General features: G+C 40.3%; 1 protein-coding gene across 4 annotated transcripts; it reads right to left on the bottom strand.

The window, feature by feature from the left end:
• Positions 1-384: 384 nt before the first annotated feature.
• On the bottom strand, positions 385-18,461 carry LOC117827377 (ETS-related transcription factor Elf-1-like). 4 transcript variants are annotated; one of them, XM_034703965.1, is made up of 8 exons: positions 18,226-18,461; positions 13,355-13,712; positions 13,143-13,269; positions 7,322-7,429; positions 6,976-7,131; positions 6,813-6,887; positions 3,363-3,558; positions 385-3,255 (listed from the first exon to the last, which is right to left on the bottom strand). In XM_034703965.1, exons 2-8 carry the CDS (start codon positions 13,412-13,414, stop codon positions 2,658-2,660), a joined length of 1,320 nt encoding a protein of 439 aa, XP_034559856.1. In that variant the 5' UTR covers positions 13,415-13,712; positions 18,226-18,461; the 3' UTR covers positions 385-2,657. The 4 variants fall into 4 exon arrangements, with proteins under 4 accessions (XP_034559856.1, XP_034559857.1, XP_034559859.1 ...); XM_034703966.1 differs by lacking the exon at positions 18,226-18,461 and adding an exon at positions 14,378-14,614; XM_034703968.1 differs by lacking the exon at positions 18,226-18,461 and adding an exon at positions 14,368-14,593.
• Positions 18,462-19,941: the final 1,480 nt, after the last annotated feature.

Here is a 19,941-nt window from a genome sequence, read left to right as displayed (position 1 = left end):
AGTGCAACATTAGATTTGTGATCAGAGATTCTGTTATTTCAATTTTCTTATCAGCTAACATTTATTTAAAAAGGAAGAATTATGAAATCATCAAGGTCGAGCTTGTCTGTTTGGTGAGTGAGTTAATGTGTGTAAAAGTCTTTATTTTGTTCTGTTTGTTTGTTGGTTGTTTTCTTTTATTGTTAATTGAATTGTCCCCTGTGTTTTATTGTTTTTTTGTTCATGTGTATATATATGTATATGTAAATTTAAAAAATGATATATAAAAGAAAAAAAAAATAGGGAAGTACAAATACATCAAACTAGTAAGTACAAGACTTAAAAAAGAGTTAATCTTAATCACTGATGCTGGTATGTTCTGTGTTGGAGACAAAATAAGTGGGGTTGAATTGATAAAATCAAGTTTATTTATTATAATAGACCCTTTAATGTCTTCTCAACACCTTCAGACGGCACAAAAGCAAACAGACGTAAATAAAGCAAGAGACAGTCCACCTCTCTCTCTCTCTGCTACAGGCTTACAAATCCACAAGTAAATCTCACAGTATCCAGAAACGTCCAGATAAAGCATAGAGTGAGGGAGTTAAAAAAAGAAGATTTACTTTATGATAAAGTGAAATCAGTTCTGCATAGGGTTCCCTGTCGAAGGCACAAATCTAAACTTAAGTTTAGCATCACAGAAGCTAGCATAAATTATACAGGTGCAACTTTTCTTTTTTGGAGAGAGGTGAGCTCTGTGGGCTGGATATGTGAAGCTAAGCTAGCATTACTTCATTGTAAAGAGACAGCTGTTTTACTCCTTGCATAGAGCATACAACACATGTTTACAAACCTGAGGGAGAAAATAGGCAACAAGGCACAAAGTCAAGCATGTTCACATACATACAGTATATTACACAACAAGTCATAATATCAAAGCTTCAGAGGTCCATATGCACATTTATATATGTGTAATAACTAAACAATGTGTGCATAGCAGAGAGGCTAGATAGTAGAATATTACTCTACAGTAGCTAAATAAAAGACTGTAAGACCAAATTCACTGGTGATTGTCATAAACAGAATGTCCACTGTGTCCATACATCAACTATAAACAGCAGCAGCAGTGCTACAAAATAACTCTACAAATAACAGTGATCCCTTGTTTTCAGCATTTCACAACACAAATATAACTCAGTAATCTTTAACAAACAAAAACAGTAATAATATGGAATGTTTTCCCTCAATAATCTCATAATAACAGAAACAGAGGAAGAAGGGAGAGGCACTTAGAGAAGAAGCATACAGCAGAGGTAAACATTAGTGCAAAGCTGTGTTCAAGGCAGAGGAATGATTCAGCGCGTGGTGGTAAGACAGAAAGAAACAGAGTGGCAGAGAGCGAGAGTGAAGGCAGAATAAAGAGGGCACAGTGTGGTGGTGAGGAGATCGTTTGCTGCGTGACGCTGGAGGTGCAGTGCAAGCAGAGGGAGTGTCTGCAGAAGGTGCAGTGAGGCAGTAGATTCCAGTGCATGTTAGTCTTCTTTGGTGTCTTGTTTAGTTAAAGGCTTTATGAAATTTAAGGCTGAGAGAAAAGGACATGAGTTTTAAAAGTCTCCCTTCTCTGAGAAAGTAAACTGTTGGAGAGTTTGGTTTCCTGTGTGTTCACAAATCAGGGGATGCGGTGACCCAGAATGTGTTTTGCTACTAGTTCATAATTTAATCTAAAATGCAAAAAATTATTCTGAATCAATCGCCGCATTCTCTGCCTGATTTATACGTTTGTGGTGAATCAATGCTATACGCCTGGCATGCACCTTAAACTCAAATGTAACCACGCCTCTCTGCAACAGTCAGCTATAACCGACATTGGTCATTGCTGATGTCATTGCTGACTATGTTGGACTCTGTTCTTTTCATTAAGCCTGTAGAAATCTACAGAGCTAAAACCTGGCCGGTGATTGCCAATCTCAGTATTTCTGCCTGCTTTTCCTGTTGCAGATATTTCAGTATGAATTTACATTGATTATCTTCAAGTTCAACCCCGACACAATCTACGTAGTTCCAGTTGAAATTTTTGAGGTAATAAGGATGCTGGTAAAAGCTAAATACAAAAGGTAGGAGAGCCGTGCAGCCATCTGATGTTTGGCTTTGGCTTCTTAGCTACATCATGGTGATACTAGGGCTACAAATAATATTAGCATCATTATTTATTTATCTGATGATCATTTAGATCATAACTTGTCTGGGAGCTGTGGATTTTTACCACAATGTCCAAGAGCCCAAAATCATGTTTCCTTTTGCTTCTCATATGAAAACCAACAATTCAAAACCTAAAGAATGTTTCATCTACAAAATAACAATACACAGCAGATCCTTACTTTGAAGAACTGGAACCAGCTAAGAGTTGACATTATTATTTGAAAATCTCCAGAACAATCAACCTGTTAACAAAGTCATAGGTCATCTATTTCTGTTAATCAATAAATTAATGTTACGCTGCAGCTCTATCTCAGGCTTTGCATAGATTCTACACAGCAGTATAAATCAGGCTTTTATGCTCTTAAGAAATGAAGGCTCTGGTGTGCAGCTGCAGAAAAGCGCTTCCCTGTTACTGGTCCTGAGTCAGTGGAGTGTATGAACATGTGTGTGTGTTTGGGTGTAATAAAGCTTTGTGGTTTTTACAGGTCAGAGCTGATCAGTGGGACCAGCTGTGGAGTCTCCACCTCCGAGGTTTTCTGTCCTAACTTTGACGCCTCATCCTGACTGTCCACAGCGACCTCAGCCGCAGCCTGTCGCTCGCACAGACTCCCCAGCAGCTGAGCCGTCTGAAAGACAGAGGAGTGACCCCTCGGCTGCAGGGACTGGACCTTCTGCAGGTTCTGGAGGGTTCGCAGCATCTCAGCAGACACTATAGGTAAATGCTTCTCCTGGATGAGGCTGTTTTTTGCAGGCTGCAGAACAGTGTCGCGCTGGGCTGAGGGTCTGGGAGACGGCCGGGTCCTCTGGGCTGCTGGGGCCCGAACAGAGACGGTCGAGATCTTCTTCGGTGGTGGGTGCGAGTCCTCCTCCTCCACTGACTGGTCACTGGAAGGTATCGTGCTGTCATCAGAGTCATCACTCACACCCTCGTCATTCCCGCTGTTGTAATCGATTTCATCATCTTCTTCTTCTTTGATGCCCTCTGTGATATAAATCATATCTTTGGGCAGAGAGGTGAACTGGTACACGAGCCGCTGGCCTTCAACCTTATTCAGTATTCCTCTCTGGTAGTAGTACCTACATGAAGACAAAGGTACAGCTCTATCCACTAAATCTACAAACATTTGATTATGTTCAAGTGTTGCTGTGATCACGCTAAGATGAAACATTGCCCCTGTTTTTACCTGAGTGCTCGCCCCATCGTCTCATAGTTCATGTCTGGCTTGTTTTTGTGTTTGCCCCACAGCCTGGCCACTGCTTTCGAGTTGACCAGCTTGAAGATTCCTGCGGTGGGATCAGTCCACTTTATGTAGCGGGGGCAGACCTGTCTGTCCTGCAACAACTCCATCAGGAACTGCCACAGGTACAACGTGTTTCCCCCTGAAGCACAAACACAGGAAACATGAGGGAAAGGAACGCTTGTGAAAGTTGTATCACTAAATTTACTGATCCCCTATGACCCTTCTATTTCAGGAATTTATATCGTTTTTTTCACACATGACATTCACAGGAAAAGTCCTGGACTGTTGGAGAACAGCAGAGGGTTTGAAAGTTATTATAATAAGAAACAAAAGTTTGACCTTACCCTGGCTGCTTTAGTAACAGCTTTTAAAAGTGATTCTGCTTTTGGAGCTTTATCCCCTTAAACACTCACCTCCTGCTGTGCACAGTGAGTTTAAAAGATCTCTCATCTGTTTCACAGAATAAGGTTTTCATGAAAGCTAAATAGGCGATGTAGACAGACATGGCACAGAATAATGAATAAAGCGAGGGAGTGCTTTTGTTTTGACTATCATTTTTGTTAACACGCTTTTTGTCTCATTCTTATGATGGGAGGAGAAAGGTACTAAAAATAATCTTACATAATAAGAATATTCAAATATCATTGAATGTACTGTGAGGAGTTTTTAACTGGTTATGAAACTGACTGAAGTTCGTTTTGATGTCTTTCCATGACCTAAATGCAAAACATGAAATCAAACCATGAGGTAGAAATGTGACTATTCCTTGCCAGTTAATCTGACTGCCTGTCCATAGTTTTGTCAGGTTAACAATACAATGCTGGGACAGCCTTTGTTGATATTTCCAATGTTTTGGTAAAACATACATCAGCCAGGTGAAAGGAGGTAGGATCAACAGCCACTAGAAAACGTACGATTTGATTCAAATCCCGATTTTTGGTTCACGATATGATTCACTCACCATTATCTAACAATTTTCAAGAAAACTGGATTGAACTCAAAATTTAAAGGGGACATATCACGCTTTTTTCATCAATATATATTGGTCTAAGAGGTCCCCAAAACATGTCTTTAAAGTTTATGCTCAAAAAAACACTTTGAAATCAGATTTTGGCATGCCTGAAAAGTCCTCTTCTTCATTCCTCATCAGAACACTCCGTTTTCCCTCTGACCACGCCCCCTCCGGAAGTGGATGTGCCTCGGCTCTCCAGCACGTTGATCTAATGTTTACATGTGGGCTGAATATACACGGCTGCTCAGAGATCGCGTTACTTCAACCCTCTGAATCTGATCCTGACGGAGAGGCGCCTGTAGCAGGACCTTTCTGAACGATTGGTCATAGATTTAGTGTTTCTTGTTGTTTTATTTATCAGTATGTAGACGTGTGTCTTGGTACACAGCTACGAACATGTAGCTATGTGGCTATGCTAACTAGCGCTAGCACTTATCCATGATAAATAAAAATCATCCACTAGATCTTCAAATCTGCAGACGTGGGGAGTAAAACCGACCTCTGCCAGAAAGGCAGCAGGACCTTTTCTGAAGGATTGGTCACAGATTTAGTGTTTCTTGTTGTTTTATTTGTCAGTATGTCGACGTGTGTCTTGGTACACAGCTACAGCTACAGCTAGAGCTACAGCTATGAACATGTAGCTATGTAGCTATGCTAACTAGCGCTAGCACTTATCCATGATAAATAAAAATCATCCACTAGATCTTCAAATCTGCAGACGTGGGGAGTAAAACCGACCTCTGTGTTTAGTAAGACAGCCTACAACTAGCATGCCTCCCTCCTAAGCTCCTTGTTACCACACATTTGTGCAGGTAATGAAAAACGGGGAGGGATTCAGTATTATTTTATACAGTCTATGGGCTGAACAAGCTCCCAGCTCTGACTCCGTGACAGACCGGATATTGTTGTGACGTAACAAAAACACGGAAGTCTGAAACGGCTCGTTTCACACACATTTACAGAAAGGTGTAGAAATCAAAACAGGGGCAGAATGGATTTTTTTCATTCTCTGGGGGTTTGTAGACATGCCAGGGACACATATTTCAGGTAAAGAACCATTAAAAAGTCAATTTTGCATGATATGTCACCTTTAAATAATGATTATTTTATTTAAATTCTCAGATTATGGACAGTTCCAATATATATTTTTTCTCATATATTGCTTTGTTAACAAAGTAATCCTTTTAGATTTGTAAGGCGTGTTGTAACTCACATAAAACCACGGCACACTTTTTTCAGTACCTTGCAAAAAAACAAAAATGACCGTACAAAAATACCTTGTTGGAAAATTTCAGAACAATTATAAAGTAATGGAAAGTGAATGATTCCCTAATGAAAGCATTAAATATTAAAACAAATATGGTAAATCTCTTTAAATAAACAAAGTGCAGCTAATGTTCCTGGCTTGGAATTGACATGTTTTTCTTAGGGAGTAGCAGGGAAAGCCAAAATGCTGCCATATTTCTGACTTGAAACACAAAGGTGCATCCTGAACTGCTCAGTCCCCACCTGCTGCCGCCATGTCTGTTATGCTCAACTCAGCGAGTGACGAGAGAGTATCACAAGAGACTTAATGATGTTGAACAAGCGAAGTGAAATGCAGATAACGCCTTCTACTGTTTAAAAATAATATATCGCAATACGAATTTTGTTGAATTGATTTTAATCCACCCTTATTTGTACAGATTTTTTACCGTCTTGCGATATATCCTTACATCCCTAGTTATGAGAAATCTACAGAGGCCCTGAAGTCCCCCCAAAAAATATTTTTTATCTCATGCGCACAAGTTAATTCTATTGCTTGAATATTTCTATTCTATCTATGATATTATGCGTTAAAACTCTATTTCTTTATATGGTGAATCTGAAATAAACATACTGATAAGCCTATAAAACTCAGGAGTAATCCTCTGTTATATTGATTGTATGATTTTGCTTTTATGTTCAGTATTTTGTGTTTAAAACTCACATCAAACACTTTTTAATCTCAGCTCATCACATACTGAATGTGTAGAAACCGACGTATGTTAATGATCTTAGGGACTGTTTTAAGGTCTGTCTTTTCTCCGTTATTAAACTCAGGTGATGTGAAGTTTCAGAGAAGTTTGAGCTGCAGCAGCAAGATAATTATCTTGTGTGCATAAGATAAAAAAATATTTCTTTTTGGGACTTCAGGGGCTTCACAGAAATCAGTTTCCCTTCAAAAGGCTTAAATAAAATTCTTTCATTTTCTTGAGCATCTTGCACAGCTGTGTCCTTTTTACTCTGACCACAGAGCTCTGACCAACAGCATGTTCAAATCGTTGAAGAAATTTAACCAGGTCTGACTTTGATATCCTCATATTTGTATGATGGCTTGCATGTTTTTTTTTGTGGCATACCTTTGTTGTATTTGTCCTTCTTCACTTTAATATCAGGCGTGGGAGATTCTGCCCTTCTATGTCGAGGTTTTCTACCTGTGTAGTTAAAAAACAAATGAATCTTTATCATAAACAGTAAACACAAAGTAGTTTCTGATCTGCCATGACCCAGATATTGACTGACTTCTCTTTCTGGACTGCAGCTGTGACGCAGGCTTCCCTGTGTGTAGGGAGTGCCATTGTGGCTGGTCAAAAGCTCCCACAATCCCCTCTGCTGACACGGTCACCTGGGTAACAGGCGTAGTGATGACATCCCCCGGTGATGGCAGGAAGGTCTGGGCTGCAGGGGGGAATAAACAGATTTAATGAAAGAGAACAGCGCTCTGACCATCATGTCTAAAAATAACAGCTCGCAGTCAGACATGTCCTGCATCAAAGAGCAGAGGAGGAGAGGTTTCACTGGGACATCTTCACTGTGATAGTGTACATGTTAGGAGCTTTTATTCGGGTGAGTGTGTTTGTGTGCTTACAGTAGTGTTGTTCCAGCGAGAGGGAGTCAGGGCAGTCCAGGTTGAGAAGTGAGTCAGCAGCAACAAGTGTCTCCATGGTCTCCTCCTCTCCACTTTCACATGGTTCCACTATAAGCACCAGAGGAGGGAGGAGCAGACAAAAACAACTTTAAGCAGGTGGAGGAGGGTGGCATCCATCAGAGGAGGGAATTAAAAATGAGAGGCCCTGAGGAGAGATCTTGACTTTTAACAGTGAAAATAGTTCGGTTAAAATTGGAGATATCTAGCCATGATTTTTATTTATTGAGCCATGTTTTTAAGGATGTGTTTAATGTAATCTTTAAATAATTTGCAATCCTATTGAAAAAGATATCCTTTTTATATCCGAAGTTTGCTGGTTTTGCCGATTTAAAAGCTAATATTCCTTCCTCTAGGTTTCTTTCTCCATTAACATCTCCTCATGTGTTTTTCTGATGAGTCATTACACCATATTTTAAAATAAACCATTATTTACAATTACACACGAGAAGAAGACAGGCTTAATCCATCTCTCCTACACTAGACTGTGAACACAACAAAACCTGTCTTTGTAAAGGCAGATATTTTCCAGACACCAGTTCACGTGTTTCAAAGTTGTCTTTGACTTGCAGCAACAGCCTGATCAGTCAGCACCCCCTTCATTGTGCTGAAGAGATGGGATGGGCTTTCCTGGAATTGTTCAAAGTGATCCCCACAAGCACTAGAGCTGCACTGGTGGCTTTACCTACGTCAATGTGTAAGGCAGAGCGTGTTTTTACTGCAGAAAGTTTGTAAAAGTGACGCCGTACTGTGAGCGGCAGGAATTAGGGCTTTAAGCATGAATCTATTTCTTTTGTCTATTTCTGCCAGACTTAAGAAAGCTAGGAGAAGATGTCATAGGGCCAATTTTATACAAACCACACATTTATATCAACTTACACTAAAAACTGAGACATGATTTAGCTTGCTATTTTTAAGTAAATGCAAATAACATTACATACAAAAGAAAACAACAGATCTTTGTCCCTTGCTATAGAGTGTTCCTAGGGCCGGGCGATAAAACGATAACGATATTTATCATGATATTATTTTTCTCAATATAAATATAAAAAATGTACAATAAAATGTTGACATATTTAAACCTGTAATTACTCCCCCCAACCACTGCAAATGGATGGGGAGCTAGTGTGTCTTAAACTCTAGTTCCCACCCAACATTAAACAGAAGAAGAAGTCGGCAACAGCCAATCATGTTGCAGGGTAAGAGATAGGCAGGCTTAAAGACGTTTGGAGCGGATATAAACCAAGCGGCAACCTCCGGTCTAAAATATGAGTCCAATGCAGAAGTGTTAAAAAATGCAGTTCAGAGGATCCGCTTGAGGCTGGCTCCAGAAGTACCGGAAACCACATACACACCAATTCAAAAAAGACGATCTTTACAGCAGAAATAAACATGTTTACAGCCTGGTACAAAAAACAAGTGTAGTCTGGATAGCTCATTTCTCGATTGGCACACACTGTAAGGGGGGCTGAATTTTCTTCTAACGTGGCAATTTCGAAGATATTGAGATTACGAGTCTTCCAATGAGAGGCACAGCTGACTTGATTGACAGGCGGGAACACTGTAGCTGTTGGCTAAGAGGCTCAAAGCCCGCCTCTTTACGCCACAATCGCTCAACAGCAGCAATATGGCTTCCAACGATGATTGGTCTCAAAACAGCGCTTCAGAAACAAATGGGTGACGTCAAGGATACTACGTCCATTTTTTATACAGTCTATGATGTAAACACAGCTGAAAGGAGTGACAGCAACACTGAAGAAAACCTACCAGCTCAAAGCAGAGTGAAAACATGCTCGACAAGAAAGGCCACTAAATTTCATTAGTTAAGATATTTTGGACATTTACTAGACTATGAAATCCCAGATACAAGCTAACAAACCGTCTGGTTTCTTCAACTTTCACTCAGGAGAAAGAAAACCTGCCTTTAAAATAAAATGAAAGAGTGATTTGATATTTATTGTGAGAATGATCAATATCGACTGATATGAAAAATGTTATTGTGATAACATCTTTTTCAGTATCGCCCAGCACTACATGTTCCACATTTTAACGTTCATGTTCAATGTGAAACTTCATTGGGACAAGTGGAAAAGTTGAGCTTGTTTTTGAAATGCCAGGTTTGTTATTTTCCTAGAATATGTCACAGCAGAACAGCTTAGTTTTCAGAGGTATGCGCTTCATCTGTTGACCTCTTTTTTTTAATCACAAATTCCTTCTGAAACATTCTTGACTTATCCAAGAGAAGGGAATTCATATTAAGAAAGATGATTAAATTGGTTTTCTGATATAAAGAGGCTTTTTCTTGGCTGTTGGGAGGCAAACAGTGATGCAGTCATACCATGGGAAATAAAGGCATATCTTCAAGGTCACTGAACTGATAAATATTTCATGTAATTAGCTTCAACAATACTGTCGCTGTTTTGGGTTCACTCACTTTCAACTGAGGTGCAGTAACTTACTCTTGTTAGATAGAGGGAGTAAAGGGGGGCCAGAGCACTTGACCCTTTAAAGCTGCTATGCTGTTATGGATATAAGCCATACGTGGACTCGCATTAAGATACTCTAATCACGTCCAATGATAACAAGATGTTGTTTCTTCATGATCTTGACTTACTTATCTCATTATCACAAGATAACAAAGCTTGTTTACACATTAAAGTCAGAATTCTGAGATTAAAGTCAGAATTCTAAGAAAAAAGTCAGAATTATGTGATTAAAGTCAGACTTCCAAGATTAAAATCAGAATTCTGAGAAAAAAGTCGGTATTCTGAGATTAAAGTCTGAATTCTAAGATTGAAGTCAGAATTCTAAAATTAAAGACAGAATTCTGAGATTAAAGTCAGATTTCTAAGAAAAAAGTCAGACTTCTGAGATTAAAGTCAGAATTATGAGATTAAAGTCAAAATTCTGTGATTAAAGTCAGAATTCTGAGAAAACAGTCAGAATTGTGAGGGCCACTGGAAAAAAAAATTAAGGTCAACATTTTTTTATTATTATTATCAGAATTAGTCAGCATTCTGAGATTATAGTCAGAATTCTGAGATTATAGTCAGAATCCTAACATTAAATCTCAGAATTCTGACTATTACTGATAAAAAAAAATACATATATTTTTTTTCAATGGCCCTAATCCTTTTTTATAGTACTCTCCTTAGACACACATGTCCATAGGTTAGCTGTAATCTGAATTAGGCGGATTGTTTAGGCGCATTTATTCATGCGAGGTGAGGAGGCAGTGCGGCAGGGGGCTAGGAAACATCTGCTAGTTAACAGCTGCTTGTAACCCTGAGCTCAAACACTTTCTACCGCCGACATAAACAGAGAGAAACTTGATCAAACAAGCAGCCATGTTCACAGAGGCACAGCAGGTAAGTTGTTGCACCAAACTCGACTGTAGTTTTAAAGTAAAGTGTCCGAAACTGTCCGTGTGTGCTGCTGTCCGTTACAACACCCGTTAGCTTACACTGAAGCAGCCTCACCATGCCCCCCCCTACTCCCACTGCTAGCTACAACCTGGACACCGTGTGAAAAACAACCCCAAACAGCGATAAAACTTACTTTTAATTCCCAGCACTGGTGAGTCACAAGCCATGGCATCTGTGCTGTAGCCTGCGATGACCACGTCTACATCCTAATATGATTCATTAACTGTCTTTCCCAGGCATAACCCAGGAATGTTTTGTTTCACTTCCTGGATATTTGCAGAGGGTGGTCCATCCATGTGCGAGGCTTGCGACTGCGCATGTGCCAGACCAGGCTTTGTTACCTGATGAGCCCCAGCTCCAAGCTAAAGTTTAGTGCAGGGGCGTCAAACTCATTTAAGTTCAGGGGCCACATACAGCCCAAGTTGATCTGAAGTGGGCCGGACCAGTAAAATCAAAACATAATAACCCATAAATAATGACAACTCTACATTTTTCCCTTTGTTTTAGTGCAAAAAAGTACAAGTACATTCTGAAAATGTTCACATTTAATGAACTATCTTTCTACAAAAACAGCTGTTGTATTTTTCGCCATGATGAGTCTCATAGTGGGCAGAATATTTTACTCTTTAAGCCCTGAAACCTGCTGCGAACACACCAAACACACAGGTTACTCATTCACCTGACACAGAACAGATAGATTATAATAACCAGCATGAACAGTTTGCTTGCTGGACAGTGTTGTATGCAGGGGTGTAGTGCTAGTGTTAGTAGTTAGTGGATGATCTTATAGTGCTCTAAAAAGTCTTTATGAATCTCAACCGGATTATACAAACAGCAAGTTATCTATTTTCTTCTCAGTTTGAGAAAAAAAGTCCCAGAGCGCCGTTTTGGTGCGCTCCGTCAGCACTATGATTTTATGCGACCCTCAGAGGACAAATTGCAGTTTGTGTCTTCTCTGTAATTTTTTCACTTTGCAAAGTCGTTCCGCGGGCTGGATTGGAACCTCTGGCGGGCCGGTTTTGGGCCGCGGGCTGCACGTTTGACACCCCTGACTTAGAGTAAGCCCATCTTAAGTTTGTACTAAAGGCCTCAGCAGATGCATCCACACATTTTATTTGGTGTTTATTCCCACAATAGGTTGATTTTAGTTCAGTTATTTAAGATGTTACTTTTTGTCAAATAATTGTAATTTATATCCTAGGAGACACAACAGCACAAAACAAGCATCAGGGGCACCACATGGAGGAGAGAAGTTTGGACCATTTTAGGGCCCATGACCCATGCCCTGGCTTAACTTACCCAATACATGTGGGCAATAGCATGTTGTGGTCTGGCCTATAACAGTGCCTAGCCTATTGTTTCATTTTTCTACTGTAGATTGCGGCAAACAATCCTGTTATCATGACAAAACAAGCTTTGTTATCTGGAGATTACAGGAAAACATAGACGAAGTCTGTAGAAAATAACCAGAATTTACATGATCTCACCATGTCAACCTGTCAGAACAATATTGCCTCCTGCCTGTAAAAATAATTATTTACACCATGTGTAACATTTGTATATACCTTAAAATTGTATTCTTAACTGTATGTATCTATTTTTATTTTATTATTTTTACTTATTTAAACTTATCCTTAACTGTGCTTATGCCTGTGTTGCTTGCAACAATCGAATATCCCCCAGGGGATCAATAAAGTATTATCTTATCTTATCTTGTTATCAAAGGACAACAGAGTACATGAAACATATGGATACATGTCCACTTAGGCCCTCTGTTTGACTGGGTGTCTTACAGTTCAGAATTACTGATTCACTTATTTGCAGTTTCTTCCTTTTAAGTCTGTGTTTGCTTTGTTTACATTTAGCCTTTTATTTTTATACTCTTGTTTACCACTTCTATATCCAAACATTTGTTTACACTTAGTGAGGGGCTGGACAATTCCTCATGTCACCAAATTTACAATAAACTCCCAGAGGAAAGTCTGCAGATTTGCAGACTCATGGCGAGTCTCCCTGTTGTGAAGTGGACATCAGGGCCCTCATGCACTCTGTGATTTGACAGCAAAATAGTGCTAAGTACTCGCACAACTCACCATAGAATTCACTGCAAAGTGAATTAGTGTAGAGATTAGGAATGGCAAATGACTTAATTTAGAGGTTGCCTGACAGGTTGGACTGTTGACTAAACATTAGACTGGACAGCAGGTGAGCTTTAATCATGAAATGTGAATGTGACAGATAAAGGCAAGAGCGTGTGTGCGTGTGTGTGTGTGTGTGTGTGCGGGCGTGTGTGTTACTGTGTCTGTGTGTGTGCCTTGGTGGGTATTGTGTGCACTGACCTTTGAGCAGCTGCTGGTGGTCCTGCTCTATCTGTGTCTGTTCACACGCTAGACCTGCATAAGAGAGCAGGTGTGGATGGGGAACCTGCTCCACAATCACCGCAGGGTAATCCGAGTAACCCCCCAGCTGCAACGCAAAAACAAAGCATTAGATTGGATTAAATTACAGTTGGTCAGATACCTGTTAGACTGCTTCTGTCAGCACTGCTTACCTGTGACATGTTAACATGATCGCTGGCAAAGTCAAAGATGAGCTCTGACTGCTGCAGCATGACTTTATATCTCAAACCCACAAACAACTTTAACTGTGTATACTAAGCATCACTGCTTTTCTCTGAATACAGCTAACAAAACTGGTCTGATGTGTTTTGTGTCCAGTTTCAGGAGCAGATCCACTGATGATACACAGCTCCGACGAGGCTGCTCTCTTCCCATGCAGCACAGCTGAACAGCAGCAGAGTGATGTGAGTAAAATAATTGACCAGAGACACAGAGGCGTCACAGGAAACTCTGCTTCAGCTCTCGATGAGGAAGTGGGGGCTGCTAAACTGTCCTGTGGTCTGACTGAACCTGCCAGAGAGAGAAACAAGAACAAATGTGTGAGCTAGTGGTAAAAGCAGGGGGAGGGAGTTTAAGAACCGTTAGAGGCAACACACAGAGTGAAAGCACATCACCTGCAGAGACTTTCAGGTAGTTACCAGATAGACTTTTCAAAACACGTCCAAAAAAAAGAAAAAGAGCGATCAGTCACAGAGGAAGGCAGCACAGTATGTGCTCTTTCCTCTTTCATTTAGTATCTCATTCTTTTGCTCTTATCTTGCTACCAAAAGAGGCCAAACCAGCAACAGGAAGGAAGCATTTGAGCTGCAATGTGCGCCTGCCCAAGCTCTGTGTGCGTGTGTGTGCATACATGTGTGTTTATGTGTGTGTGTATGTGAGGAACGCGCGTAGGGGGAGGCAGCTGGTACTGAACTTGAAACATCATGTCTTTGCACAACATTCAAGGTTTCAGGGGCGTTACGCACACATTCCTGACAACATGAGTTTGGAGAGAACATCCAGAAAGTACTTGAACACCAATTCCTTTAACTTTAAACCCCTTCTTCATGCCATATTCCTCTGATTTTCCTCAGATCATCCCTGCTCTTTATTCCCATTTTTCGTGAATGAAGTCTCTCCTCTTGCTCCGCACTGTCAACATAAGTGGTAAACAATGTTGGCACACCTGCACTCACCTTCAGCTGCTCTCTGTTGAGAAATCACACCTGCTTCCACCATTTGCTCCTTTCAGTTGAATGTAACACCAGCGTTTAGTTCCACGGTGAACAAATAACTTCCCAAACACTGAAACCAAACCATTGAGCTCTTACATTCGATCCCATTAATCCTCAGTTTGGTTAAAACGGTCTCATCCTCCCTGAGTCGGTCAGACAAAGAGACTGTGTGCCCGTCTTCTCTTCTTTATATGTGTGTGTATAATTGGAGCACAACATGTTTGGGTCAGTTATCACACAGGAAGCACAGCTCAGTTAGGAGGCTCCGCTTCCTGAGTTCCTGCACCACACAGCTGCCAACATCTCTGCCAGCTCTACATGGCCCACTCTTTTTCAGTTCCTCTGATGCTTTTCGTTTGTTTGGAGCTCAAAGATGTGTGTGTGAAAGGAGTGGAAGGGAGGATAGATTACTTTTCCAAGGAGTGGAAGACTTCTAAGTAAGTGGGGTTGAAAAGGTCCTTTTCTTAAACAGTGCTCTGTATGCATAAAGCCAGTCCTTGTTACAGAAGAGATTACAACTCAAACTGCATCCGTCACAGTTTTTCTCATTTTTGGTAAAAATGTCAGAAATGTCTCACATCTGACGTACTCAGATGTTGTCTTCATCTTCCCTTATAGTAGTGGCGTATGCTTGTAGGTATGTAAATCTCAAATGTAATCCACCATGTTATAATGATTAACTTCATCACTATATGAGCAGTCAGTACCCAGACAAGCACAGTGAGGATTGTCTCACCACATCTTCCACTCCACTCTCAGTGTGAATATTTACCACCTGCCAGATTAGAGTCCCACAATGCAAACTAAATACTTTGTGCCTACCTCTATAAACATTTGAAGTTGTGTTGTTTAAGTTGATTTATTCTCATCTTTTAACATATATGAAATATGCAGTATAGATAATCTGCAGTATATGTTGCTTTATAAGTTATATTTTTGGGCTTTTTGCCTTTTTTTTGGATAGGACAGCTGAAGAGAGACAGGAAATGTGGGGAATAGAGAGAGGGGGAAGACATGCAGGAAATGGTAGAGGCCGGGAGTCGAGCCGGCGACCTCTGCGACAAAGACTGTAGCCTCTGTATGTGGGGCGCTTAGACCGCTAGGCCACCAGCGCCCCATATGTTGCTTTTGACTGTGGTTTTTATTGGAATGTGCCTCTGTGTAACCAAAAGTACTGTTGGTTTAATTTTGCATTACTTGTTAATTCAACTTTACAGCTAGCTAAATGTGTGCAGCACATGAGTCTAGTAATCTTATGATATGGTACGGTTTTACCTTGTATCGTATCATGACGCACTGCACTGTATATTATCACATTGTACTGCATTGTACTGTATCCTCTAGTACTGTGCTAGATTTCACTCTAAGTTTACTATAGTATTATAATGTACTGTGATCAACTGTATCATTTGACATCAAATAATGAATAGCGGGAATCATATAACTTTGATTTATTTACATTTAGTGCCCCGTTATCAATAAGTCATAATCAAAGGCCCATTTTATACAATCAGTCACATTTATGTCAAATTAAAAGAAACAAATCTGAACATGGGAATTTTACTATAAAACAAAGATTCACTTTATGAATTTTAAGAAAAAATGTGGTTTCTTAAGGACAGAAATATAGTTTTGATCAATGTTTTTATTTTGTATTTATGATATTCAACCATGGATTATTAAATACATATTTTCAGTCATGTTGATGGGTTTTTACCACAGACTGTATAAATAATGGACGTCGTATCAGTGACGTCACCCATTGGTTTCTGAAGCGCTGTTTTGAAGCAAATCGTCAGTGGGAGCCATATTGGATATGCTGAAGTCAACCTGCTGTCGAGCTAGTGTGAGGTAAAGAGGCGGGGTTTGAGCCTCCTTGCCAACAGCTACAGTGTTCCCATCTGTCAATTAAGTCAGCTGTGCCTCTCATAATGGAAAAGTCCTAATATCTTTGAAATTGCTGCGTTATGCAAAAATTCACCCCCCCACGTACAGTGTGTGCTGATCGAGAAATGAGCTATCCAGACTACACTCTTTTTTGTACCAGGCTGTAAACATGTTTATTTCTGCTGTAAAGATCAGCTTTTTTGAATTTGTGTGTATTTGGTTTCCAGTACTTCTGGAGCCAGCCTCAAGTGGACACTCAAGAAACCGCAGTTTTTAACACTTCTGCATTGGCTTCAATTCTCACGGCTGAAGGTTGCCGATTGGTTTTTACACAGCTAACAGTCAGCTAAATATTAAAGGTTTGGGGCAGGGGGTCAGTCAAAACAAGCATTTTAAATATATCAGGTTGGCTCTTGAGAAAAGAAGACAAACACCATACACAATTTTTTCACTATTTCATTAGAAAAAATCTTTCGATCCTGTAATGAGAAATATATTTTATTTAACTCACAGTTGCTTTCAAATGAACAAACTTGAAGTTGTTGTTCTCTAATATAAATTGTGACTTTTCTGAAGTCAAGCCAAGTGTAATGAACTTGTAATTAACATCTTCCCACGTCCTAACCTGAAAATCAGGCTCACGGTGTAAGATTGGAAAGCTGCCATGCTTCTTTAACAGTCCATGTGTGCAGTACACTTCATGAGGAGTGCATTTTGTGTTTCACAGTGGTAAAAAAAAAAAGAGGCAGAGAGTGTGCTGAGGTGATATCACAGCAAAACAAAACATCTGTACTTTTGCTGTTTTCTTGCTTTGAGTGGTATCCACCTCTGGCAGTCATTGTACCCTGTGTGTATGCGTTCATTGTTGGTGTATATGTTCATTGTGAGCATGCCCTGCAGCCTGCAGCTTCTACAGAGAGCGTCTCTGACAGCACACAGCCTGTGTTCATCAGCACTCTGCTCACATAGGTTTGCCTCTGTGGCCTCGGCGCTGCGATCTGAGTCTGTGAAGTGGCTGCCAGGCCCCGAAGGACACTGATAAGCCCCCATAACATTCATTCCCCAGTTTCTGTGTATGTGTGTATGTGTGTGTGTGAGAGAGTGAGATAGAGAGAGAGAGAGTGCGGGTGTGTTTGACAGAAAGGGGCAGAGAGTGTGTATGTGTGAACTAGGCCAGGCTGATAACAGTACAGCAAGTGAGGGTGCAGCCGATAAGACCCTCGTGTTGCTTGGGGTAACCAGGCCTTGTTAAATGAACACAGTCAAATATGAAGTGTGTGTGTGTGTGTGTGAGAGAGAGAGAGAGAGAGAGAGAGAGAGAGAGAGAGAGAGAGAGAGAGAGAGAGAGAGAGAGAGAGAGAGAGAGAGAGTGAGAGAGAGAGAGAGTTTTATATGAAGCTGTGTGTAAACAGAGTGTAGGAGATTTAAATTCAGAGACTGGTGGTCAAAAGTAACTTTTCTAAACCTGTTCTCCCGTGTGCGTTTGATTTAACACAACTCTTCTACGTTGACAGATTCTTTTCTGGTTTTGTCACATTTAGTTTTATCCTTGTTTATTGTACGTTTGTTTAAAAGCTCTCATGCTTTCTTTGAAACCTCCTTGTAAAGCACGTTGAACGGCCTCTGCGCTTGAAAGACGTAAAGCTGTCTTGCCTTTCATCTTGTTATTCACAGTAAACCATGCTCTGTTATTTTTCGATAAACATCTCTAGTCGAGTGTTTAAAGTGCGTCAAACCAGCCATGCTAAGAAACTTCTACACATGCACACACTTCCTGAAAAATACTTTCACTTTCACCTCAGCACATGTCATGCGGATTACAGAAACAGGGAGAGCAGCTTACATTGCTTTTGTTGTTGTTCTTTTTAGTGATTATATTCACAACAGTAGTCCTGTGACAAAGTAATAAGCAGTAGTCTTACCTTGTGTTTATATCTCGTGTCTGTAGCTGCCTGGAGGATCCACAAGTGGAGCGGAAACTGTTCTCATCCCTTTTTGCAAACAGAGATCCCTCACGTGCTCACAGACCTTGGATCAGTTTCTGTTTGTGAACATTTACACACCACTACAGTCTCCTAGGGACTTTTGATTAGGAGAGATCAGGTTGATTTTTTTCTTCTTCCTGTCAGCTCTTGTCAGTTATTACTTCCTCTTTTTTTTTTTTTTTTACATAGAACTGCTCCCCCTGTGGGTTCTGATTGGTTACCTGTGTTGTGAGTCAAGGTAACCCATAGTGACCATTGTCAGTGTGGAGCAAATGTAAACACGGGCGTATTTGCAATGTAAAGCAGCAGAGAGCCAAGCAACAGGTCTGCAAACAGCAGAGAGGTTTATGAGAGGACATGTGATATGATCCCATTAAACAGAATATTTAATCAAAAAAAAACTAGATGAGGGGGGTTACAGTACTTTTGATACTTTGTACAGTCAAAATCAGCATTTTAGTTGTTAAACAGAGACAAATATGTGAAGAAGTGTGTAGGTTATACAGCACCACAACTTCTATATGTGCATAAAGCTAAACTGAAATCTTCCTTTGTTCAGTCCCTGATGCTCCCTAGTGGCCAAACTCTGTACTAGCACCCTAAACAACAAGTGTGAGCCAACCTCTACGTCCTGTCCTCTCTTTCTTTTCTTTAATAAACAGCATCTGTAGCTTGTATACATCCATTAGATGGCTGTTCAGTTAAACTCAGTGTGGCGCAGGCTGTGCGATCTGTTTCTTGGAAATCTTAAGCTCTCTCACAGGATCGAGGCCCTCTAGAGCCTGCTTTACTGTCTCTGTGTACTGTCATCGCTGTGATGATGGTTGCATAACAAACCACTCTGTGAACTTCTAAAAAAAGATAAATCAGCTTGTTGTGCCTAACAGTCACATGCTCACTAATGTAGATAAAAATGGAGCATGTGCAAGATTCATGGGAAACTTTGCTGTGGTAAAATATTTAGTTTCACTGGAGGACATGGGTAGAAACTTTAAGATAAGAATAGATGTGTTGTATTTATAACTCCTGTTGTCATATTTAGTGCTGTATTTTTTTTTTACAAAGTTATACTTTAAGAGTTTTCATATTATTTATCTGTCAAATTTGTGCTTTCTTCTTTTGTTCTTCCACCTTTGATCTGATCTCCCATATCCCAGATCAATGGGGGGATTTGACCTGATAAGGCAGAATAAATCAAGAGACCCCCCCACCCCAATTCATTCCTTCATTTTTTTCCTGTTTTTCTGCAACAGCAGGCGGCCTCAAGAATGTGCTGGTTTGGCTGAAAAACAAGGTTTACTCCCTTAATGTTTAGAGAAAGTAACAAGGGGCAGAGTTTTATTATTACGAAATCTGAACGAGGAGGCAGTGTTGCTGAGATATCGTTAAATCCCTGCAAGTAATCCAATCAAAAGGAACTGCTACATAAAGCTGCAACACTGAAGGACCATAGGAAATTGATTAGCATGGGAGACTGGGTCAGGAATGGTGGAGAACTTTGTTTTTCTTCTTTTGGCTGATGGATAAATAATCTACATTTTTTGGGAGGGTCCCCCCCCCCCCCCCCCTTTACTACATTTACAACTTTTCCACATCTGCCTTTGCAATGTTGTTAATGAGAGGTTGTATTAGTTTGTATGATCAAATACAGAA

Source organism: Notolabrus celidotus, chromosome 15, assembly GCF_009762535.1.
Source record: "Notolabrus celidotus isolate fNotCel1 chromosome 15, fNotCel1.pri, whole genome shotgun sequence".
Classification (NCBI taxonomy): domain Eukaryota; kingdom Metazoa; phylum Chordata; class Actinopteri; order Labriformes; family Labridae; genus Notolabrus; species Notolabrus celidotus.
The sequence above is the reverse complement of the archived record's forward strand: the minus strand, read 5'-3'. Positions and strand labels throughout refer to the sequence as shown.